Source organism: Chlorella variabilis, assembly GCF_000147415.1.
Source record: "Chlorella variabilis unplaced genomic scaffold CHLNCscaffold_31, whole genome shotgun sequence".
Lineage (NCBI taxonomy): Eukaryota > Viridiplantae > Chlorophyta > Trebouxiophyceae > Chlorellales > Chlorellaceae > Chlorella > Chlorella variabilis.
Window position 1 is genome coordinate 36,082 of NW_005435057.1, and position 23,387 is coordinate 59,468.

Consider the following 23,387-nt stretch of genomic DNA (forward strand, 5'->3'; position numbering starts at 1 on the left):
TTGAAGTATAGGGATCGCAACCTCATCGTCCCGTGGACTGCTCTTGCCAAAGTTCTCAAGGTAAGAGCGCCGAGAACGCTGGCATATTCCCCAGCTGTTCCAGATTATGCTCAAACGAACTGTGTGCCGCAGGAGTATGCCAAGGTCGAGGCCGGCGGCGGCATGGCAGCTTACCGGAGGCGCCTCAATGCTGGTGAGACGGTCCACTTCGTAGCATAGGCTCTGTGAGAGACAGAGGAAAAGAGAGACATGTATGCATCATGTTTTGTTGTATCAGTCGATGATTTTCGATACCGATTTCCCGCATGCATTGCGTTGCTCATCGCCCGCTGCGCCATGACCAGCCTGTGATTGTAATGGCGTACATTGCGTATGCATTGCGTTGCTTCCTGCCATCCCCTGCGATGGAGGCTGCCAGAAACGGAGGCTGCGCACATGGCGTGCGCGCCAGGCAGCCTGGCCTGGACAAATGATGGCCGCGCACCTGCCGCGCAGCTGGGCCAGCTGGGCCGCCCACGACTGCCGCGCAGGGGTTTAGTGCCAGTGGCTGCTGGATTGCAGCGCTTGCTGCATAAACCGCCAATATTTACAACTGACGTTACACTCAATATGGGAAGTGAATGCTCAGGCCCACCGGGTGAGTAACTGAGAGGAGCAGAGTCGTATGCATCAAGGCGAAGAGATGAGAGAGGGGGTAAATTGGGGAAGTGACGGGGTGTGGGAGACTTGTTTGCAATTGTGTTAACGGTGCCTGTGCTGCATCCGATCCAGCTCAGCAGTCTGCGACAAAAGCAACGCCCTCGTCGCCGGTTTGAATCTCATGCTTGCTTGCTTGTGTGGGCTTAAAGTCTGGTAAAGCAAGAACTAGCTCATCAGGTTGAGATCTGTGGCCGGATCATTCCGTCGCATCCACCAGCCCTGAGGATCCCATTCTTCCTCGACCATTTGGGTCACATTCAGGGGCCTGGGAAGATGGCAAAATGATGCGTCATCATTTGCCAGGGCAATATTGGACACTGGGAATACATCTCACGCTACTGGAATTACCGTGAAAAAAACAAGCACGAATAAACATACCTGTCAAACTCGGTATGAGAAAATGACTGCAGTTTCACCCGAATGTTCTCGGGGCTGAAGAAGTACGTGGCATGGATGCCAGCGTCCTCGATTTCTACCAAGTTCTGCTGGGTGGCATGCAGTGTTTGCACAACTTGAGCTCAACATTGCAGAAAACTAACCACTGCCCTGAATCCTCCCACCGCTGGGCAGCTGTCGGTTTTGAAATCAGACCTAATACTCTGAAAAGAGCATGTATCCTTTGCAGAATAGCGAAACAGTTTGGCTCTGTCTCTCAGAATCTTGAACATATCCTGCACTTGAAAACGCTAAGCGGGGCACTTGTCAACTGGACGTATGCCCTCTAAATCTAGCTGCGTGTCTTCCATATTTGTGCAACGCAGCTCACCTTCAGCAAAATGTGAGAGAGAGAGGCTGTACCCCTGTATGTGCAGATCGACCACGGGGATGGCCACATCGTTTGCAGACAACCCGTTTACTGGGATGTTTCTGGCGGTCAGGAGAGCCGCTGCGGTGGGCAGCTCGTCGGTGTCGCTCTGAAAAATGATGTCACTGGGCTGGATATCCAGCTTGTCTGCCACTTGATGGAATGCCAGCTGCAGCGTACCGATGACAATGTTTTGCAACGTTAACAACACATGGTTGCTGGCTTTGAGCTGACTTGGCTCACCCTGCTTTGAAACTCGCGATGCCATGCCGCAACCTCCATATCCGGGTCGGTCGTATCTCGCTCGATCACAATGTGCACTATCTTGCTGGCAAATAACTCAAAACGGCGACATATGGCATCTTGGAAGTGCAATGGTTTGGGGTCCCCACGGAAGGTGAACGGCGCCTCTATGATGACGAACACGTCTGCAAGCATTGTGTGATGCACATGGTGAGTGATGCATGCAGCTTTGGGGAATCGCTATTGCGAATTACCCACGAAATCTTATGCCTCCAGGAAACGGGCGTGCAGCAAGTCCTCCTCATTGTTATATATCAAAAGGGAGATCAACTACAACATGCATAGTGCATTAGTTGGCGGTCTCCGATGTGAGATGCCCCGAGAAGCTCACCCACCTTGCCGTCTCTGGAGTTTTATGGAAGTGCTGCTGACGTTCTCACATTGTGTGTGAGTGACAGAAGTAGTATTGCCAGCAACAACTACACTGGTGTATGCACGGTTGGTGTGCAATGCTTGTTCGACAATCCCAACGCATTTGCCAAATGGGTTGGAGAACAGAAGAGCTGCAACGACAATGATGAATATAACACTTGTGGGAATCACTCCCCTTCTACTGGGAATCACAATCTTCCGCATTTTCAGAACATATATATAAAAAATGCTGCCAAATCACATCACCAAAGATATCACAATCCGCCCCTCCGTCGTGCAGAAGCAAGAAAATGGGCGGATTGAAATGTTTTGCTTTCTAGCCATTGATGTTACATCAAATGAACAAATCCGGTTCAACAAGTTGTTTAATGATATTGGTACTCCTGGATTCGTATTGCTGTCCCCATTCTCAACTGATTTTCACCCATGTATTGCTTTCAAAGCCCGTGGATCCATGGCCAGCGCAATGTCATCAAACTGGATGCAAACTCTGATGTAGAGCTGGAAAAGGCTATAGATGAATTCAAACTGGTGAGGAAGGGATGGGTCATGGTGGTGCGACTGGCCGAGCGGAGGTGGCGGCTTGCCAGTGGTGGCGGCGGGCGGCGGCAAAGGCGGCGAGGCGGCACGGTTTCTGGCGGAGGAAGCGGTGGGAGGATGGGGCTCAGCAAACAGGACAGGAAAGTTGAGGCGCAGCGGGGCGTAAAGGGGGCAGGTGAGCAGCATGTGGGGGGCATCTTCAAACGGAGCTGGCAGTGTGTAAGGCTGGCGAACTGGATGCATATTGTGATGAGGGTGGGGGACGGGGTGGCCACGAGGCCTAGTAGGTGGGGCGAGTCAGGGGGTGACAGACCTAGCGGCCGATTGAGCCATTCACCGATTGAGCTACTGGGCAACGAGCAATTGAGGTCTACTACGGCAGAGAGGTACCCCTGCTTGCAGCCACTGTTCCTCTCGGCACCTCTTTTAACCCAGCAATAATACTCGTTGCAGGTCCATCTCAACGCGTCATTCCAATTATGCTATTTAGGGATACCCAAAACCCTATTTCACCCTGGCTATGTAGGGCTTGCATTCAGACTGTAAACAAAAAACAAAACAATCGCAATGCCTAGCACCACGAATCTTCGATGCAGTGTGTGACGTGCCCATGATGTGTGGAGCTAAAACGGGACAGATGGTGCTCAGCCTCGGTGTCGTTGATGCCCGCCACAATGCCACCACATAGCAGAACATTTTCATCTCCAAGTGTGGCATGCTCGTACCTGCGGGATAGAGACGTGCACGGGATCCCAGTATCAGAACACATGCATCACCAAGTGTTAAGGGACACTCGCAGAAATCAGTGCGTCGATGATGTTCCAATACTCACGTCCAATCTGTAAACTTGTGCACCTGCTCCTCTGGCAGAAACAGCATCACGGCTACCGTCTGGATTGGGGCATCACCCCACCGGTGGGTGTAGATGCCACCCGTCCGGTCAACATGCTCCAGGAAGCGCCGCATGTCGGGGCGGTGCCACAAGGAGACATTTGTTAAGAAGAAGTTGTTGTAGAATGTAAAGTGATTCCAATCTTGCGACAGTCCCTCAAGGCTGGGGGGTGTGCAATGAGACAGCAGCGCGGAGGGGTAGGGGTCCCTGAAGAACATCGCCAGGTGGGAGCGCACAATTTGCTGGAATCCTACAGCGTAATGCTTATCCTCATGGGTATCCACCCTGTAGGCGTACTGCAAGCCACGTCCCTCCATAAATTCAACGAGGTCATAGGGTATATGGCTATGGATGAAGGAGTCCTCGTCCAACCGCATCACCCACTCATACCCGGCCTCAGCCATGAAGCTCCAGATGTGTAGAGCGAACCAGCGGATCTGCATGCCATCAAACAAGGTGCAGCGATGAAACACTTGGAAGGTACACCACTGTGTGGGCAAGTTGCGCAGCGTGGACGACTGAAATTGCGCAGCGTACCATGTGGCGGTATCCAACTGCAAACTTGGGATATAGCCAGGTGCCCACGTCACTTTCATTCAGGAAGGCGGGTAGGCTCCAGTAGCGCGTGGTCATCTCAATAAAGTGCACGTGGGGGCGGCCCGCGGTCAGCTGTGCCTGGTCGGCCGCAGTAAAGTCGCCTTTTCGGAAGGACATGGCGAAGGAAACATTATGAACAAACATGGGTGTCAAAAGTCCGCCATCACCGCACCGGCATTCACATGCTCTACTCACCCTCATGCATCACCAACACGTCGGCCTGAGTAGGTCCTGCGAGGACGTTCTGGTGCAACAGCTCCAGGCTGCGTTCTAAATTGGACATGCTGTCATGGCCGTATGACGAGTGCGTCTTACGGCACAGGTAGGCGATGGCCAATCGGTGATGTGCCTTCCACGCATTGTTAGATGGCTCCTTCTCGCCGCTGTTCTTTTCGCCGCAGCATTGACAACTATTTGAGCGGTAGTGCGCCACAGATATGCCAACCACAAGGAACATCAAATATACCGCCAGCCAGGATAAGCTAGGGGATCTGGTGGACTTGCGCATAATGCGAACCTTTAGAGCCTGAAAATTGCAGCTTGCAGCATTCTGGGCGCTTGCAGCATTCTTGCACCTTCCAGGTGGGCCGTCAACCCACCCGACGCTGACTCAGCATCATATTCAACATGACTTTCAAGAAGAAAGGAGGGCGTTTGCTTTATAGAAAAGAAAGCAACGAATTTGCAGAAAGTCAAACGAATTTGCAATGGATTAGCCGTGCATGGTTGAAACATGCAGGCGGGCGCCATGCGTGATGCACAAGATTAGTTTTACAAAGTGGAGTCACATGCACACATTACTGCGAAGGTCCCTGGGGGGTTGCAACTACTGAGGACCACGGTTGCCATTAGGGCCTTGGCTGTCACTCCGTTTTCCTCCTCCAACGGCCTTGCCGGCGCCAGTGACGATCGCAAATGACCTCCTGCGCGTTTGGGGGGCGCAGCCCAGCGCCTGCGCGCTGCTGCGCTGGTGCTGCGCCGTGCCCAGCAGCACACCCGCATACATCGGCCCTACCCGCTGGTTTGGAAAATTCTGGGCCGTGTGCTTTGGGGTTGTCTGGACACTTTTGTTTTACTCCTGCTCTTTTCACAAATGTCGTTGTATATATATAGCCCCGCTTCATTCACATGTAAATGCAACTGCCACAGTCTAGGACAGCAGGATGCCCTCAGAGCGAATCTCAAAGCGGATGACAGCAGGGTCCTCTGGCGCATGCCACTTGGCCAGCCGCACCACACCCGCTCTGCCTCCTCCCCCACTGTTGCTGCTCCTGCTACCGCCATCTGAGCGCAGCAGCAGCCGGTGCGTCACCAGGTCCTGCCAGGGCTTCATCATGGGATCGCGGTGTGCCCAGCCATCCTTGTCTGCCTCCCTGCCACCTGCAGGCAGCGGCAGGCAAGAGGCAAGGCATGCTGATGGCAACAAAACACACGGCGGGCAGTGCAGGCACCATGCCAGCATCATGCCACGCGTTCCCACCGCTTCCCACCTGGCAGCACCAGGTGCTTGGAGGCGATGATTGGCAAGCGGTAGCGCCGCTGCAGCGCCCGAAGCTCGGCAGCCAGCGCAGCATGCACGCGGAAGAGGGTGAGGGGCGCCCCCTCTCGCGCCAGGTCTGGCACGCCACCAAACAAGCTGCTCGCCGCCCCGATGCCACCTGCTAGGCATGCCGCATGGCGAAGAGGGCAGTCGTGCGATATGGGCAGGGCAGGCAGGAGCTGTATACTACATAGCAGCAGCTGCAGCAGCATCGCTCGAAGCAGCAACACCAGAAGCAAAGCCGAACCGGCAACACAGAACAGTTCTCCCCTCCGGCAGCGCTCAGCGCCGCGCACCCGACGGCGGGCCCCGCGCTGATCTGTCGAGGTAGTAGTGGGTGGCCACATTGTCCAGCAGCAGGCATGCCAGACCACCGGGCGCCGCCGCCAGGGCATCAAGGGTAGGCTGTGCAGAACACAACGCCGCCAGCATCTCGAAACTGCCGTGGCAGCGCACCTACGGGGGTGAATAGGATTCGCGTGCGGCACGATTTCTGGGCGAGAGCGAGCAAGCCGCTGCCGCTGTTGTTGCATGCTGCGGCAGGGCACCATCATGATGGCAGGTGCTGCTGCTGATGGGTCTGCTTCCTCTCCCAGCGCAGCCACGCACCAAGTGGAAGCGGCTCAAGCAGTCTGCCAGCACGGGCATCGTGTCTGGCTCCAGCACCCCCGCCGCCTGCTGCGCCGCAAAGATGCGTGTGTCCAGCATCTGTGCGCAGGGGTGGGCGGGGCAGACAGGCACGGCGGGGTGTGGGATCAACCGGCCAGACTGCGCCCAAAGCACCTCATGGGGCATCACTGCAAGCAGCCGCCAGAGAAAAGCATCACCTCCAGCAGCCGCACTAGGTCCAGCTTGGCATCCAAATCCAAGAACAGCACGCCCGCTGCAGGCGGGCAGGGGATGGCGGAAGATGGCAGCCAGGGACAAGACTGGCCTGCCTGGTCCCAGGCAGCCCGCACTCCGCTGCCCTCTTGTATTGCCATGCGCATACACGTACCGCCCTTGCCGCCGAACGTCACGCCGCCAGCCACCTGCGGCAGGATGCATGTGGCTGCCACCTGCAGCAGCGCGGTGGTGCGCCCGGCGCCCGCCGCCGAGGCAACCTCAAGCACCTGCCCGCCTCGAAAGGCGAGGAATCGATCGATGAGCGGCAGGCCGGTGTGCAGCGGCTCCACATAAGTCCGAGCCAGCAGCTGCCCCGCTGTCTCGTCGGGCTGCAGGAAGCGGCGCGCCTCCTCCTCGGCATCGGAGCCCTCATTTACCCCCTCCATTGCTCCTTTGGGGCGCCAGCGGCGGCAGCAGGCGGTGGCGAGGCGGATGTGTGTCGGGGGGCCTGCTTTCCGGCTGCTTGCTGCGTTGAAAGGCGGCGCTGGCTCAGCTGGGATAAATGTTAAGCCCGGGAGGCGCGCAGAGGGAGGGCGCAGAGGGAGCTCGCGATCAGCGGCGATGAGGTTTGGGAGCGGTCGCTCGAAAACTGGGTTGGATTGGACGGTACACTAGTGGGGATCGCTCAACGGGGCCTCAGGTGATGCATGAAACACCTTGGTCCAGTCAGCGCCCCGCATGGCGTCGGCGGCGGTGCAGTGTGGCAATGCAACAGGGCTGTCCTGTGCTGTGGCTGGGGCTCTTGTGCCATTCCCCGTCGCTGCAGCTCTAGAAGCGAGTCTTCGTGGGCATTCACTGTGTGCACCACACACCACCACCACCACACCACCACCACCACAACACATCACCATGGCATGCAACCTCTTTTGACCTGGCCAGCGCAGTCACCGCCACTGCTGCGCCAGTGTGCTCATACCCTTTTGCGCATGCCCCATCTCATTCGGCCCTCTGACAAGAGCAGCCCCCCGGCAGCGGCGGCGGCGGCGGCGGCGGCGGGAAAGAGCCGATAGCAGGCTGGCTGACGGCTGGCGGCAGACTCGCACTGCTGCCATCCACAGGCATCGCCAGGCAGGTGCCAGGCTTTGGGCGGCAAGCCTGCGTCGATGACTCTAAATATGATGACTCTCATATGGGGTTCCTTTCGTGCCCAAAATGCCTGCGGGTCTAGGCTGAGATTGCCGACGAGCCTGTGCAGCCTGAAAATGCTAGCACATTGCACCACCCCGGCCCGCAGTGCTGCCCGGTGCCCCGGTCACGTCCCCGATGGGGGAGAATTTGGTTTCAGGGCGGGCACGGGCAGCACAGCATTCGCTGCGCAGGGTGGTCGTCCTCATCCCTCCCTGCTCAGACCTCATCTGACCTGTCACTGACTGCGAGGTCCGGCGTCAGGCGGGAAGGGCGATGCCCTCTCCCCAATCGCGGTTGAATTCAATTCTCTCAATTCCCTCCATCCCCGCCCCCTCATCGCACGATGGAGGGCAGCCTGGGGGCTTCCCTCGCTAAGGACGATGTGCTCGCCCTGGGTTGTGCCCTCTCTCAACAGCAGGGCCTGTCCCTTAGCGCCTTTTACGATTGGCAGGACCCCAAGCAGGGCCCCCAGCAGCGAGACCTGCTGTCCATGGCTGCCGCGGCGGGCGCCCAGGCCTGTGTGGCCGCGCTGCTGGCCGCCGGCGCCGAGCCCAACGCCCCTAGCCCCTCAGATGGCAACACGGCGCTGCACTGCGCCTGCAGCAGCGCCAACAGCAGCACAGCGAGGGTCATCACGCTGCTGGTGTGTGGGGGCGCGGACAAGATGCTCCGCAACCACGCAGGGCTCACCGCCTGCGACCTGCTGAGCCAGGAGACGTCACAGGTGGGAGCCGGGATTGGCAGGGGGGCGGGCAGCGCCCCAGGGCACCGCGCACGCTGTTTCCCGCCACGTCCCTGCCGCCGCCGCCGCACTGCCGCCGGGACCCTCGCCCACTCCTCTACCTGCGCCCCGCCCCCTCCTGACGCCCCAGCGCCGCCGCCGCCGCCTCCCCATGCCGCAGCCTGCCTGCGCAGAGGCGCCGCCGCCAGAGGACAGCGACCTGCTGCGCCCCGAGTACAGCACCGACGCCTTCCGCATGTTCTCCTTCAAAATCGACTGCTGCCCCCGCCTGGCCGAGTCCCACGATTGGACGCTGTGCCCATTTCAGCACCCAGGTGCGGCCGCGCGTGCCGCGGGGCTCGGGGGCTGGGCCGGCCGCAGGGCTTTTGCGCGGTACGGCGCGCGCACGGGAGCGGCGGCGCCGCGAGGATAAGGTGCCGCCCCAGGGCCTCAACCCCCGCCGCACTCCCCCCGGCTGCTTGCTGCGCTGCAGGCGAGAAGGCACGGCGGCGGGACCCTCGCTGCTACACGTACCACGGCGTGCCCTGCCCCGATTTCCGCAAGGTGAGGCGCTGAGGCGGCAGCCGGCAACACGCCGCCCTGGGCGGCAGCCCCATGCCGCCGCCCGCCGATGCCCGCCCGCGTGCGCAGCCAACCGCCGCGAATGCCTGCCGCTCGCTGCCTGCGCCCCTAGCCCCGCCTGGCTCGCTGCCGTGTGCCGCGTCGTCGTCGCCGGGCTGGGACTAGGGCTTTTGCCTGCTGCCGCGGTTTCCCCCCCTGCCGCGTCCGTTTGAACGCGCCGTGCCTGCTCCACTCCCCGCCACACATCCGCCCGCAGGGCACCTGCAAGCGTGGCGACGCCTGCACCTATGCGCACGGCGTGTTTGAGTGCTGGCTGCACCCCAGCCGCTACCGCACGCAGCTGTGCAAGGAGGGCGCCGCCTGCCGCCGCAGCGTCTGCTTTTTCGCCCACTCTGTCGAGCAGCTGCGGGAGCCCACCATGCTCATGAAGACCGGTGGGTTGCCTGCTCCCGCCTCGCCAGCTGCCCGGCTGGCTGGCTCCGGCCGGCTCTGGTTTCCGGGTCGCCTGGCACGCTCCCCTGCCTGCCGCCTGCTCCCTGCTGCGTGCGCAGCCTGCTGGGGTGGCGGCCTGCCTGGGCAGCGCTGCCCTTCACTCTCCCACACACGCTGGCCTGCCCACGCCTGCCTGCCTGCCTGCCCACCCATCCATCCATGCTGCAGAGTCGCCCGAGCCGAGCTCCCCCCGCGGCACGCTGCTTCCGGCCGAGGAGAGCCAGGACACGCCGCGCTCATGGTCGCCCACGCCCGCCACCAGCGAGGACAGCGTCAAGATGCTGGGCTGCTCGGCGGGTGAGGCGCGGCCCGGTGCACGCGCACCAGGCGCTGGCGTTCCGCCGTGCCTGCTGTGCCGCGTTGCCGCCCCTTCTCTCGCGGCCGGCACGGCTGGGTGCCCTGCTCCGCCTTGAGGCACATTGCGGCGGCTACACCTCCCTCTCCTTGTTCCAATCGCCGAACCATCCGTGCCCTCCCTGGCCCCCCACCGCGCCTGCAGACTCCCTGCCCCGGGGCTGCCTGCTGGTGCCTCAGGCGCAGCAGCAGCACCACCACGCCATGATGGCCGCCGCCGCCGCCCCGGCGGACAGTGGAGTGAGCAGCCTGAGCAGCACGCCGGCCCTGGAGAGCGCGCTGTCTGCCTCCTTTGGCTCCGACTCTGTGCTGCAGCGCACCCTCTCCTCCCTCTCCCTGTCTTCTGAGGATATGAGCCAGGTGCGGCTGCCCGACAGCTGCCCGGGGAGAGAAGCCAGCGGCCCTGCAGATGCATGCCAGCTCTTTCCTGTGCTGGCAATCTGCCGATTGGGCTCGAGTGTGGCTTGGGTCGGCTGGCTGTGCCCGACCTCGGTACCTGCCTGCCCCGCCGCAGGTGGTGGCGTTCCAGCAGGCGGCGGGCGGCATGCCCGCGCACGCGGCCCTGCTGGCGGCCAGTGCCGCCGCGCACTGGCCGCTGCAGGGCGAGGCGCTGGGCGCGATCCTGGCTGGCGCGGGCGGCTGTGCCCCGCTGGCCGCGGGGCTGCACAGCATGCTGCTGCCGGACGCCAGCGCGGTGCAGGCCGCCGTGCAGGCAGCGGCCGCGCAGCACCAGCTGGCGATGCTGCAGGTGGGAGCGGCGCCGGGGCGCGCGCCTGCCTGCCTGCACGCTGCTGCCAGCTGCTGGCCGGTCACGGCGGTGGCATGGCCGGGAGCCAGCGTGCAGCAGCCTTACAGTGCGTGCCTCAGCTGCTGACGCATGCAGTCACACCAGCACACCCTTGGCCGCTGCCCTTTTCCTCCTGCAGGCTCAGGCCGGCGACCCCGCGGGCCTGCTGGCGGCCGCGGCGGGTGCGCGCCAGCCGCTGCACCCGCTGCCCATCAACCTGGGCCACTTCCACTACCACCACCAGCCCGCCGCCCTCCCCTCCTGCCTTGGCCTGGGGCTGTAAGGTGGGCGGCACGCCGTGGCCCCTCGTCATCCTTCTGGTGGGGCCGCCGCCGACCACCCACGTGTAGCCCGTTTTCCCGCACTCGGACCAAGCCCGGCTCCCCGTTTTCCGAGAGCCTCTCTCACGCAGAACCGCACCAGGATTGCCTGTTCGACACCCAGCCGCTGGTTTTCCATAAGACTGCTCGGAGGGCCCGCACCCTTGCCCTTTTCCATCCTGCACCCTTGCCCTTTTCCGTCCCCCACGTGGCCGCCCGGGCCGACCCCCACAACACTGCACTTCCAACACACCTTGCTCTCATTCCAGCACCCCCTTGACGCTTGTGCAGCCCCGGCTGCTTGCCGCCCTCCATGTTGTGAGGCGTGCATTACACACCCTGCAGCAGCAGCCCCTGCCTTTCGCAGCTCGCTTGCACATTGAGACGATGCGCCTAAGGAGCCCCACCTATCAGCTATTCCTCTTTGCTTGCTGTTTTATGCGAATATCAACGCGTTGCTCTTCTACACGCCAGATGATACCTCGCTTCTTTCCTCTGCAGCGCACGACCGTTTTCCCCGCTGTTGTGTTATTTCCGGGCGCTTGCCGCCGAGCGCCCCGCCGTGCTAATACTGAAGTGTGCCGCTGCTGCCGCCGCTGCCTGCGGCCCATCTGCTGCCCCTGCACGCCCACCCCATATTGACGGCGCACGCAGCATGGGCTGGGCGGCAGCAGTCCACGCTCCCCCTTCTTGCCCCTGTCCCCCGCCAACACCCCCGCCGAGCCTTGTTCAACCCTTAGTTCCTCTTTTCCCTAGTTTTTCAAATGAATGGGACCCCGAGTTCTGATCGACCAAAAGAATGCCCTAGAACAAAAAGCTTAGGAGGTTCGCTCCCCTGTACTGTTGTAGCGCCGCCGGCCCCATGGCCGCGCAGCCCCCTCCCAGAAGGGATGTTTACACACGGTGGCCCCGGGGCCGCCGCCCTTTGCGGCGCCCTCCCACACCCTGCACTACGCTGCAGTTTGTGTACCTGCTGACTGTAGCCCGCATGACACCTGCCCCTGCACCGAACTGTCAGCCCGCGCCGCCTGGCCGGCCTTTCTGCCAGGCGGCGCTCGCCCACCATGCCCCGCCTCCTTTTCATGTCCTTTCGTGCCCGCCACGCCCCCTGCCGCCCCGATAGTGCACAGTGACTCCTTGGTGCTGGGACGATGCAGCAGACTTCCTGCCGCCCCCAACACACCCCACCCTCCTTTCCTGGCCCCATGCCGGGGCCCCGCCTTTTTTGACGCACTTCCTAGCATGTCCAACGCCGATGCACGCCCATGGCCGACGCACGCCCGCACTCCCCAGGCCCCATTCCGACCCTGGCCTTTTCCACCAGAGGCGGCGGGCCGCCGCACGGCACATCCCAGGCCGCGCGGCCCCCCCTTGCCACCCCGCACCCTCGCTGCTGGCCGGCCCGATTTTATTGCTCAGGCAGATCCAGGCACCACGATTTGTGTTCCCAGCGATGGGCAGGCGGCGGCGCGTGTTGCGCCGCCGCCCCCCGGGCACCGCCCCCTTTCATCTCGAATTTAGCGCACTTACCTGACAGCTCGCTTGCCTACCAGGTCATTCTAGTCGCCTTTTTACGCAGTGAACTTGTGCCGAACTGACAACCGTTTGTTTGTTTTCCCTCGTGCTCCCCCCGCCTGCTCCCTCTTGACCGCTGATCCCTCCGCTGATTGTCCCCTCTCTACTTTGCTGCCCGTCATGTGACACACGTGAATGACCACTGAGGCTTACAGGGGAGCAGGGAAGAGGCGAGCAGAGGAACAGAGGGAACGAGGATGCAGCAAGGGAACAGGGGCAGCAAAGGGAGGAGCGGGTTGGGGGCTGGGGGCTGGGCCAATGCCTCCCCTCTCGGCTCACTTCTTCTTCCGCTCCTTGGGTAGCTTCATGTCGGGCGTGACTTCCTCCACGAGGCCTCCCAAATGGTCCTCCCCAATCTTCATTTCTGCGCAGGCAGGGTGGGGCCGGCAGCGGTGCGGAGCAGTGAGCAGGATGCACAGGTACGGTGCTGGCGGCAGCAGGCGGCGCCTCCCGGTGGCTGGCACCCACCAAAGGCCCCCCGCTCGTTGCTGGCTGCCTGCACGATGCTGGTGCGGATGAAGTCGGCTGCCTCGCTGCCCTCCTGCAGGAGCTGCTGCCGCTGCGCGGGGTCGCTCACATGCCGCGACTCCTGCAGGCGTGGGCCGGCAGGATGGCGTGAGCGGCGGCAGGCAGGGTGGCGGCGGACGGTGTTGGCAGGGCCGGCAGGGTCTGCCGCACCTCGAACTTTGCTCTGATCTCCTGCTGGGCCGCCGAGAGCATGGTGGCATCGCCCTTGAAGGCTGCCGACGCGCTGCGGAGCAGACCTCGATATACATTCAGGGCGGGAGCGCTCATGGCGTCTGCAACTTCCCTGGGACCATGTGCGACTGTCCAGCGGAAGGGAGCTTCAGATTATAGGAAGGGGCCTAGCTGGCAAAATCCGACGTGGACGTTGAGAAAAGGCAAGAGCAGAGGCTTCGATATGTCCAATTCGATCGAGAGCAGTCGCTGCTCTCGATGGGCGCGTTGACGCGGTGCTGACAGCCGGCTGGGAGTCTGGTCAAACCCCTAGGAGCCCTGCCTTGGATCGGCTGACCCTCCGACAGCCCCCCAGCCGCTATCGAAGCAACCGAAGGCAGCGAACTGCGCGCTACCTGCGCCCACCGCCAGCGGCCGCCGCCCGACACCCGCCACCCGTCCCACCGCCGCCGCCTACTGTTGGCCAGGACATCGATGGACCCAACCACTGGCACCCTGCGCCGCGCGCCGGCCCAGGACCTGGGCGATTCGCTGCGCTCACCCTCCGTGCAGAAATTTCTGGGCCGCGACTTTGGTGCTGGCAGCCCGCAGCAGCCGCCGCCTCTCCGGCACAAGGATGGAGCTCTGCCCGGTGGCCTGTACTCCAGCGAAGGGGGCATTGCTGCCTATCAGCCCGCGGCCCCGCCACCCACGATGGGCGACTCACTGGCAGCCGACTACCGCTCCCAGCTGCAGCAGTACGCTCAGCAGCTGGCTGCCAAGAGCGGCGAGGCGGCGGCGCTGCGCCAGCAGGCCGCCGAGCTCAAGCAGCAGCTGGCAGCGGCCGAGGCGCGCGCCAGCCACGCTGGCCAGCAGGTGGCACGCAACGCCAGCGCCGCGGGCCAGCTGGAGGCAGCGACCGCAGCTCTGGAAAGCGCGCTGCAGGAGCGCGAGGCGGAGGTGCAGGCCGCAGCGCAGGCCAAGCGTGCCGCGGAGCAGGCAGCAGCCGCCGCTCGTGCCCAGGCGGCCGCCGCCCTAAAGTCTGTGGCTGCCAAGGCGGCAGAGCACGAGCAGGACCGGCGCTTCTTCAAGGAGCAGCTGGAGGCCAAGGATTCAGAGCTGCACAGGTAAGTGGCGGCCCCTCTCGGGCTGTCTTGATGGCCTCTGGCCACGCTGTTTGGCGGCAGCTCAGCTGCAACCTGCTCGGCGTCGCCACCTGCCTCGGCCCACCACCTCGAAACCTGCCCTCCCACCCTCCTGCGGACCCCTGCAGCCTGGAGGACGTGCTGCGCAAGCAGGCCGCGGAGCTGGAGCGCCAGTCGCGCGAGTGGGTGGCGCGAGAGGCAGAGGTGTCTGCCGGGCGCAGCCGCTCGGCGGGCGCGGCCGCGGGCACCGCCGCCGAGCTGGCGGTGGCGCANGGCAAGGTGGAGGCGGCGGCCAAGCGGGTGCGGGCGCTGGAGGGCGAGAATGGGGAGCTGCGCAGGCAGCGGGCGCAGGGCGCGGCGGACCAGCGGATGCTGGAGGAGCTGCTGGGCGACAGCGAGGCGGAGCGCAGCTGGGGTCGGAGCCGGGAGGCTGGAGGCTGCACGTTGGGGTGTTGGTTTGGTATTGAACTGGGGCGGCGATGATGGAATAGAGGGAAGGAAGCCCCGGGCAGGGCGCCGCTTTGAGCAGCCGCAGACAAGCCGCCGTGCGCAGCCGAGCCGAGCTGGTGCCTGCTCTCCTCCTGACCAACCGCTGCCGCTGCCGTGCTGCTGCTGCGCCCGTCCCACTCCCCGTCCACCCACCCTCCCTCTCCTCCAGGGAGCTGCACGACAAGTATGTGCGGCTGGGTGAGAAGCTGGAGGGTCTGATCAAGGAGGGCAAGCTGCTGAAGAGCTCCGCCAGCGCCGAGGCGGGGGCGTCGCGCACCGCCGTGCAGGTGCGTGCTGCCACCTGCCACCTTGCCAGGCCGGGTGTCTTACTTCAGTTTAACAGCAGTGCGATTGGGCAGAGCGGCATTTCGCAGGCAATCCCCTGCCGTGTTCTGCTCGCCACGGCTGCCCCCCACCTTGCCTGCGCCTGCAGGAGGCGCTCAAGGATGCTGAGGCAGCGTTGAAGGAGCGGGCGGGCCTCAAGGCGCAGGCGCACCAGCTGCAGATGAGGCTGGAGGAGGAGCAGGGGCGGCGCGCCCAGCTGAAGGAGTCGGCGCAGCGCAAGCTGGCGGCGGCGGAGCAGGAGGTGGGCTGTGGCTGGCTGGCTGGCTGGCTGGTCCTGCGCCCGGAAAGGTTGCAGCGGTGCTGGTCCTGCTGCTGGCTTCCAAGGCTGCAACTACAGGAGTGGTGGGCCTACCGCTCAGAGCAACAGCAGCGGGCCGCGGCACAGCCCCGACCCCTGCACTCCTTTGGGATCCCACATGCCCTCCATCGCTGGCCCCGGCCCCGCAGGTAGCTGCGCTGCGCGGCGATATGGAGGGCAAGGCTCGCCAGCTGCAGGGCTTGCAGGCAGACATGAAGGCTCTGCAGGCGGACGCAGAGAGCCGGCTGGGGGCGTGCGAGAAGCAGCTGGCTGCGTGCCAGGACCGGGTGGTAGCGCTGAAGCAGGAGGCGGAGGCGGAGCGGCAGCGGGCCAGCAAGGCGAGCCGCAGTGACTGCAGTTTGCCTGCTGGGCCTGCACCGTCTTGGCCGTCTCTGCCCGCCGATGCAAGTGTGGCTGCATGCTGATGCGTTGTGCTCCTGCGCCCCGCTGCCCTGCTTCCTTCACCCCTGCATTCCCGGCTTGCTCCCCGCTGCCAGGCCGCCGCCGTTGCCGAGGAGCTGCACGGCGAGCGGCTGCGGCTGGAGCTGCAGCAGCAGGCGCTGCGCTATGAGCGGCGCATCCAGGAGCTGGAGGCCCACGCCGTGCAGGGAGGCGGTGGTGAGCTGGCAAATGGCAGCTTCTGCGGGCAGCAGGATGTGTGTGTGTGTGTGTGTGTGTGTGGTATCAGTGGAGCGGCGGCAGAGCAGCTGAGCCAGCCATTTCAATGGAAGGAAGCAGCTGGCACGAGGACGCCGAGCGGCAGGCGGCACCAACCCACGCCGCCTTCGCCGCACCCCGCTGCTGCTTCCCTTCCGCGCGCAGGCGCCGGGATGCTGCGCCCCGGCAGTCCCGGCGTGCGGGGCAGCGTGCTTGACTACATCCCGCGGGGCGAGCACGTGCGGCTGCTGGAGGCGCGGCTGGCGGCCAAGGAGGGCGACCTGCAGCTGGAGATGAGCAGCAGGGTGGCGCAGGCGAGCGGGGGTGCCTGCCGGCGATGGGATACATTCCAGTTACTCCTGCCAGAGGATGGGCAACCCCAGCCCCAGCCTGCCTGGCATTCTGCAAGAAGGAAGCTGCGGTGCCGGCGGCAGGCGGCCTGGCTGCCTGCCTAACGAGCTCCCGCCGCTGCGCGGACCACTGGGCCGGCCCTGCCTGCAGGCGGAGCGGGAGGCGCAGTGGAAGCTGGAGACAAAGGAGCAGGAGATCGGCAGCCTGACGGCGCGCACCCGCCAGGTCGGCACGGCTGCGGTACCGCACCGTACCGCCCGCCCCCTGCCTTCTCACACATTGGCTGCTCTGCTTGCTCATGCGCCTCACAGCTCGTCATGCGTCGGCACGTCTGCCGTTCCCTCAGCTGAATTGAGAGTTGTATCTGTGAACCCGGTCTGTGTGAACCCAATCTGGGTGGTTGCAGCTGGAGGACGAGCTGCACGGCGAGCGGCAGCGCGCCTCCTCCCAGGCGCACGCGCTGGGCGAGGAGGCCAAGCGCGCGGCGGCGCAGTGCGTGGAGCTGCAGCGGGAGCTGGCGGCGCGCGACAAGGAGGTGACGCGGCTGAAGGTGGGCGCTGGGGGGCTGGCCAGGGTGCCGGCTTGGCGGTACTGGGCCGGCTGGTTGCCGGGCCGGCTCGGCTTGGAGATGCACAGGCTCCCACCTTGGCAGATCTGTCCGAACGGCTGGCCCCTGCCCAAGGTTGTGCGTACTCTGCGCAATGCGTGCCACGCTGTGCGCGATGCTGTGCCTGCTGTGGTCGTGCCACACCAAGCAGGAGACCCTCAAGGACGCCCGCACCGCCACCGCCGACATGGACGACGACGCGATGAGCTCTGGGCGCCAAGTGGCGCGCCTGCGCCACGCGCTGGATGGCTCGCAGGCGGCGTTGAAGGCGGCGCAGGAGGACCTGGCGCAGGCAAGCCACAGGAGCAGCGGCGGCAGCTGGCATCGCTGATCCGGGCAATGCCTTTAGCTTCGGCCGTGGATGCACGAGGCTTGCTCAACCTGAGGGTATGGGGCGGTGCATGTGTTGTGCTGCAGGAACTGAAGCGGTGTGAGGAGGCGCAACGCGAGGCTGCCGCCCACGCCGTGGCCGCGGCGGACGCAGAGCGCCGCGGCGAGCGGCTGGCTGGGGAGGTGTGGGAGCTGGAGGCGGCGCTGGAGCAGAAGCAGGAGCTGGTCGCCGCGCTGCAGGTGCGGGGCATGGGCAGCCAGAAGCGCTGGGGATGCCAGCCGGCTGAGAGAATGGCTGAGTGGCATGCCTGCTGGGCCCGCACAGCTGTTGCCGCTGCCACAAGGCGCCGGTGACGCAAGGTACTGCCTCCGCCGCCGCCGCTGCTGGTCGCTGCTGCTCATGTGCAGGCGGAGTGCGATGCCCTGGGCGCCAAGCTGATGGCTCACCGGGAGGTGCACCAGCAGGAGGTGGAGGGGCAGCGGCGGCAGCTGAGGCAGGAGTGGGAGGCGCAGGTGGGAGGGCAGGCCCTGGGCCAGCTGGATCCTGGTGGGTGCGCCGATCTAGCTGCGGTGACGGCATTTGAGTGCTGCTGTGTGGGACTGATGCTTTGGTACGGCGCCCCGCCCTCTCACTCGGCAGGTGGATGTGCTGGAGCAGCGGTGCCTGGGCGGGGAGGCGCTGCTGCGGCAGGCGCGGCGGGCACACGAGGAGGCGCTGTGCCAGCTGGGGCAGCAGCACGTGGAGCAGGTGGGGCCGCGGGCGGCTGCGCTGTGGTCAGTCTGCCCAGCGCGCAGCATTCCAAGGCACGGCACGGACCCTGGCTCTCTGGCCACCAAGCAATGGCCGGGTCGGGTCTGGTCCCGCCATCAGACGTGGCGGGCCTGGTCCTGCCGGCCATGCCTGCTGCCACCTCCTGCGTGCCTGGGCCTGCACTGCAGGTGGGCCAGCTGGAGTCCCAGCTGGCGGCGGCGGAGCGGTGCAACGCGGAGCTCAAAGAGCTGACGGCGGCGCTGGGGTCGGTGCGGCAGGAGGATGTGGAGGCGCTGAAGGTGGGTGGGCTGGCGCTTGCTGGCAGCGACCTGGCAACGTGCTTGACGTGGTGTGCCGCTGCGAAGGGCATGCTGACAGCTTGCGCCAGCCATGCCGCCAGCTGGCGGTGTGGAGCACTGAGGTGGCGGCTGTGGCAGGCACGCCCAGCGACGGTGGGTGCACTCCTGATGCTCCCCCGGGCTGCAGGACGCTGTGCAGGAGCTGCAGGGGCGGCTGCGGGAGGCGGTACGCGAGCGGGACCGGCTGCAGCGCCAGCACCGCGAGCAGCTGGCGGCGCTGGCTGGCCAGGTGCGGGCCAAGATGGGCGCCCTGCGCGGCCAGCAGGCGCAGCTGAGGCAGAGCACAGAGGCGGATGTGTCGGCCGCCTTTGCAGAGTGCCTGGCCAGCTATGAGGCGGGGCTGGGCGCCTTGCAGCAGCGGCTGGAGCAGCAGACGGCCGCCGCCGACAGCCGGCAGGCTGAGCTGGGCGCCCGGCTGTCTCGACTGGGCGACGGCATGCAGCGGCTGCTGGCCGCGCTTCGGTCCGCGGTGCCGCAGCTGCCAGAAGCCGCGCTGCAGGCGCTGCTGGGCGCCGGTCGGGATGCAGGGGCTGACACAGGCACCCAATTGGAGAGTGCGGTTCAGCAGGTGGCGCAGGCGGTGCAGCAGCATGTGGAGCAGGCTGAGGCCGCTGCCATAGAGTCAGCTCTGGCGGCAGTCGAGGCCGAGGTGCTGCCTGGCGGCAGCAGCGGCGGCTCGCCAGCCTCCCCCTCCCGGCTGCTCTCTCCCCGCAAGCGCCAGCAGGCCGCGGCGGCGGCGGCGGGCGCGGCGGCCGCGGCAGCTGGACCCAGCCTGGAAGCTAACGAGGGGCGGCTGGCGCGGCTGCTGGGGCGCAGCCAGGAGCTGCTGGCTCAGGTGGCGGCGGGGGATGCGCAGGTGGCATGCCTGCGGCAGCAGGTGGCGGCGCTGGAGGCCGCGCTCTCCAGCCACCAGGACAAGTTTGGCCAGGTGGGTGGGACTTGCGGCTGCTGGTCCCACCTGAGCTGGCGCTGTAGCCTGATGTTTGTCTCCAAGAAAGATGGCACGCAATGAGTGCAGTTGCCTCGCACACGTGCTGTGCAGGCCAAGGGCGAGGCCGTCCAGGCTGCCGAGGCGGCTCGCGCGGCGGCGGTGGCGCCCCTGCAGGCAGAGGTGGCGCGCCTGACGGAGCGAGTGGAGGGCCTGCAGCAGCTGCATGCCAGCGAGCTGGCGAGCATTGAGGCCCAGGCCCAGGCCACCATCGGCAGGATGGCGGCAGGCAGCGCCAGCCTGCAGGCGCAGCTGCGGGATGAGGGGGAGCGGGCCGAGGGGCTGGCTGCTGACCTGGCCCGCGCGCAGGTTGGGCGCCGCTGCCTCTTGCCGCTGCTGCTGCTGTTGCCGCCTCGGTTGCCGCCGTCGCTGCTGCCAGTGATGCTGCCGTTGCTGCTGCTGGTAATGCATTCCACGCTTCCCTTGGAGGCAAGCAGTGCTTGGGGGCGAGCCTGGGTGGGCGCCACGCGTGCAGGCTGAGCTGGCGCAGCACACGCAGCGTGCGGCCTCCACCATCGACGTGCAGCACCGCGAGCTGGATCTGCTGAAGGGGCGCATCAGGTGGGTCCCCACCAGCCTCAGCGGGGTGTGCCGGGGAGGCCCTAACTGAGGCCAAAGACTCGCCGCTCGTTGATTTCATGTGTGGAGAGCAGTGGGCTGGAGCGTGTCTCAAGCGTCCGAAGGAGCTGCACAGCCGGATGCCGGGCCCCAGGAGCCTGCCTGCCTGCGCCGCCGCCTGCAGGGAGGTGGAGGCCAGGGATGCCAGCAGCCAGCAGGAGCTGCGTGCGCTCCGGCAGCGGGAGCGGGAGGCCGGCGGCGGCGCGCGGCAGCTGTGAGGAGGGCGCTGCTGGATCGGCCATGGTGTCTGTAGTAACTGTGAATGGCAGCTGGTTACAGCACTGTTATTGGATGCCCACCCTGTGCTGTAAACAGACAAGACGGGGACATGATGCCGCCGGCAAGACAGATAGATTGAATGGAGATGAATCAAACGTGAACAGGTGAATGCGGTGCGCTCGTCACACTGCCCCTATCAGGGCAGTCAGGCTGCCGCCTTTAACGTCTCCGCCACCTCTGCGGCAAAGTCCTTCTGCTCCTGCTCCAGCCCCTCGCCCACTTGCACCCGCAGGAAGCCCGTCAGCCTCAGCTCGCTGCCCACCTGCTTGCCCGTCCGCTTGAGCACGTCTTGCACCTGCAGCCGCCGAGCCGAGGGCAGCGGCAGGCGTGAGGGCACCATCGACACCAGCAGTATCCGATCGGCAACAAGTTCAGGCCTGGGGGCAGCCTTCGTTTTCACCACAGCTGCACAGCTGCAAGGCGCCGGCCTGCTGCACTCCTCGCTCATGCAGCCACCGCCAGCGGCGCTCGCGCTACCCCACAGTACACACGGCACCTCCCCATTCCGCAGACGCGCCCAGCAGCGCTGCCACACCTTGAGGTCCCCATCCATGATGAACGCCTGCTCCGCCAGGCACACCTCGCCATAATACTTGTCCAGCCGCCCCGCCACAATCTTGTCGACAATCTTTTCGGGCTTGCCTGCAGCCGTGGCGGCAGCGGCACGTGCAGCCGGCGGCCAGCGGTCAGCGCGGTGTGCCTCGCCGCCCGGGCCGCAGCGGGCGCGGGGAGGCGCTGGCCAGCAGGGGGCGCGGGGGTGGCGACGGGGCAAAGCGGGGCGAAGCGGGAGCAGAGCGGCCTGCCGTGCTGCCTGCGCCCCTCGCCGCTGCCTACAGGAAGCAGCAGCCCACCGGTACACGCTGTTGCAGCTGTTTGCGCCCAGCAACACAGAGCCCTCCACCCAGCCCTCACCCGAACTGAGCGCCTGCTCTCGCAGCACCCGGCTCTCCGCCTCTAGCGCCTCTGCCGGCACGGCGGAGCGGTCCAGGAACCGGGGGGCCGCCGCCACCACCTGCATCGCCAGCTTGTGCGCCAGCTCCTGCGGGACAGGCGGTGACGGGAGGGGCGCGGCGGCTGCTCGAGGGCAGGGGCGTGGCGCCAACGGGCGCGGGGCGAGGGGTGGCGCGCAGCAGCACGCGGCAGCCTCGCACCAGCAGTTGACTGGCAGTGACTGCCGCCATGGCGTGCTACGTGCGGGCGGGGCGGCGTGCAGCGTGCAACGATCCGACATGCAACGGGCTCGAGGCCCAGGCGCCCACCCCGATCCATCCTGCCTGCCCACCTGCGCCTGCTCTGCGCCGGCGCCCGCCAGCGGCTGGGAGCTGGCCAGCGCCACCAGCCCCGCGATGCGCCCCGCCTCATCCCCCGCCTTCTGGTGCAGGTACGCGCCCACCAGGGCGCCGGGCGCGGCGAGGCGGAAGCCGCGCCGCAGCCGCACGTTCTCACGTACCGACGCCGCCACGGATGCCACCGCCTCCTCCAGCCTGCAGGCAGGCAGAGGGGCCAGGGGGGAAGGCGAGGCGTCTCTCGCGCCGCGATCAACCGCCAGGTCCCCCGCAGCCTGCCTGCCACCCATGCTGCAACAGCACCCACCGCACCACGCAGCTCGACAGCAAAGCGGCTGGCACGAGGCCCCGGCAGGCGGCGGGGTGCGCTCACGTGCCGCCGCCGGGCATGCGCGCCGCACGCAGCACCTCCCCGTCGAGCTCAGCGGCGCAGCCGGGGCGCGGCGCGCTGACGGCCAGCGCGGCTGCCGCCGCGGAGCCCACCAGAGCGCGGAACTGGCTGTTACGCGCCACAAAGTCGGTTTCGCTGTTGATCTGCACAATGGAGAGAGCGGGGTGGGAGTGGTGTGTGGGTAGGAGGCAGGGCAGGTTGTTGGGCAGCTGCAGGGATGGAGCACGCGCGAAGGCCTGCGGAGACGGCGAACACTATGCGCGAGCAGCGGTGGGGTCCGCACCTCGACTACCGCCACCACGCCATCACCCCGCGCCATCCCCACCAGCCCCTCTGCTGCGTGGCGAGCCGCCTTCTTGGTGGCCGCCGCCAGCCCTTTTCTGCGCAACTCACTCATGGCGGCATCTGCGTGGCGGAGGCGGCAGTGTGCGGCGGCAGGTGGGTGGCGGCGGCGGCGGCAGCCGGCGATGCGGCGGCAACGTGCAGCGTTTAATCGGAGGCTTCCGCACCCTTTCAGGGACTGGACTTGCCGCGATGAACTCACCAAGATCCCAGTTTGAGGTCTGGAGGGCCGCCTTCACGTCGTTCACGGGTGCGCCCGTCTGGCCTCTCAATTCTTTGATGAGCAGCAGTCGATCGGCGGGAGCAGAGAGCCATCTGCGCTGAACGGAAGGAACAACGCATGCCCGCCTCAGAGCACTGAGAAACAGCATGTCGCGAACTGTGTTAGGAGCAGTCAAGGGTTCTGAAGAGAAGAAGAACGTGGACCCTGGTTAACGTCACACTGCTGAATGTTGGGGAGGGCATGTGTTGCCCCCTGATGTGGCACCCTCCCGATTGGGCAACCCCCGCCCCCGCTCGCTCCTGGCAGCCCGCGCGGCGCTCCCCTCCCATACGTGAACTGACCCCATAGAGCCATGTTTGAGGGTTGAGCGGGGCGGAGCGGGGCTGCTTGCACACGTGATGGCATGCACGCTTCAACGCTCCCGCTGTCATCTCACCTCTCTAGCGTCAGAAATACAACTCTTACAAGCCAACCAACACGAACAGAGAGACCGAACAACAGAAATGAACAGGAAATATGAAGCCGCCACAGGCGGCAGCACCTTTCAGCGGAGACGGCAAAGCGTACAAGGCACACTTCTTCAATGGTTCTTGCAATTGCCACCCTTACCGGTTATACAGCCACAGTGCCGCCCACACCGCGCACCATTCTTCTTGCA

General features: G+C 65.2%; 7 protein-coding genes across 7 annotated transcripts in view; 2 read left to right on the forward strand and 5 right to left on the reverse strand.

Annotated features, from left to right (window-relative positions):
• The window catches only part of CHLNCDRAFT_55168 (hypothetical protein), a gene marked incomplete at both ends in the record, with an annotated part of 5,215 nt that extends 3,273 nt beyond the window's left edge, over nucleotides 1-1,942 (reverse strand). Inside the window, 4 exons of the mRNA XM_005843385.1 lie at nucleotides 175-222; nucleotides 485-567; nucleotides 1,466-1,673; nucleotides 1,748-1,942. Coding sequence (XP_005843447.1) covers nucleotides 175-222; nucleotides 485-567; nucleotides 1,466-1,673; nucleotides 1,748-1,942 — 534 coding nt within the window. The remainder of the gene's footprint in view (nucleotides 1-174; nucleotides 223-484; nucleotides 568-1,465; nucleotides 1,674-1,747) is intronic.
• Nucleotides 1,943-3,547: 1,605 nt separating this feature from the next.
• On the reverse strand, nucleotides 3,548-4,325 carry CHLNCDRAFT_141061 (hypothetical protein; the record flags this gene model as incomplete). The annotated part of the gene is made up of 2 exons (XM_005843386.1): nucleotides 3,548-4,048; nucleotides 4,149-4,325. 2 exons carry the CDS (start codon nucleotides 4,323-4,325, stop codon nucleotides 3,548-3,550), a joined length of 678 nt encoding a protein of 225 aa, XP_005843448.1.
• Nucleotides 4,326-5,358: 1,033 nt separating this feature from the next.
• Nucleotides 5,359-7,019, reverse strand: CHLNCDRAFT_55170 (hypothetical protein; the record flags this gene model as incomplete). Its single annotated transcript, XM_005843387.1, has 6 exons — nucleotides 5,359-5,588; nucleotides 5,699-5,866; nucleotides 6,045-6,204; nucleotides 6,358-6,456; nucleotides 6,576-6,631; nucleotides 6,746-7,019. 6 exons carry the CDS (start codon nucleotides 7,017-7,019, stop codon nucleotides 5,359-5,361), a joined length of 987 nt encoding a protein of 328 aa, XP_005843449.1.
• A 1,698-nt stretch (nucleotides 7,020-8,717) lies between these two features.
• Nucleotides 8,718-9,476, forward strand: CHLNCDRAFT_16757 (hypothetical protein; the record flags this gene model as incomplete). The annotated part of the gene is made up of 3 exons (XM_005843358.1): nucleotides 8,718-8,817; nucleotides 8,976-9,046; nucleotides 9,321-9,476. Coding segments are annotated over 3 exons (327 nt in total), but the record flags the coding sequence as incomplete, so codon positions are not given.
• Nucleotides 9,477-12,867: 3,391 nt separating this feature from the next.
• CHLNCDRAFT_141064 (hypothetical protein) lies at nucleotides 12,868-13,387 on the reverse strand (the record flags this gene model as incomplete). Its single annotated transcript, XM_005843388.1, has 3 exons — nucleotides 12,868-12,956; nucleotides 13,061-13,181; nucleotides 13,271-13,387. 3 exons carry the CDS (start codon nucleotides 13,385-13,387, stop codon nucleotides 12,868-12,870), a joined length of 327 nt encoding a protein of 108 aa, XP_005843450.1.
• A 378-nt stretch (nucleotides 13,388-13,765) lies between these two features.
• On the forward strand, nucleotides 13,766-20,426 carry CHLNCDRAFT_55172 (hypothetical protein; the record flags this gene model as incomplete). Its single annotated transcript, XM_005843359.1, has 18 exons — nucleotides 13,766-14,397; nucleotides 14,544-14,864; nucleotides 15,074-15,191; nucleotides 15,338-15,490; nucleotides 15,697-15,834; nucleotides 16,045-16,165; nucleotides 16,370-16,509; nucleotides 16,706-16,780; nucleotides 16,962-17,105; nucleotides 17,314-17,382; nucleotides 17,580-17,732; nucleotides 17,901-18,005; nucleotides 18,133-18,240; nucleotides 18,432-18,542; nucleotides 18,730-19,530; nucleotides 19,645-19,899; nucleotides 20,066-20,151; nucleotides 20,333-20,426. The coding sequence occupies 18 exons, from the start codon at nucleotides 13,766-13,768 to the stop codon at nucleotides 20,424-20,426; spliced, it is 3,624 nt and encodes a 1,207-aa protein (XP_005843421.1).
• A 42-nt stretch (nucleotides 20,427-20,468) lies between these two features.
• On the reverse strand, nucleotides 20,469-22,877 carry CHLNCDRAFT_37444 (hypothetical protein; the record flags this gene model as incomplete). Its single annotated transcript, XM_005843389.1, has 7 exons — nucleotides 20,469-20,782; nucleotides 21,023-21,129; nucleotides 21,400-21,526; nucleotides 21,770-21,971; nucleotides 22,147-22,307; nucleotides 22,448-22,569; nucleotides 22,709-22,877. The coding sequence occupies 7 exons, from the start codon at nucleotides 22,875-22,877 to the stop codon at nucleotides 20,633-20,635; spliced, it is 1,038 nt and encodes a 345-aa protein (XP_005843451.1). The 3' UTR covers nucleotides 20,469-20,632.
• Nucleotides 22,878-23,387: the final 510 nt, after the last annotated feature.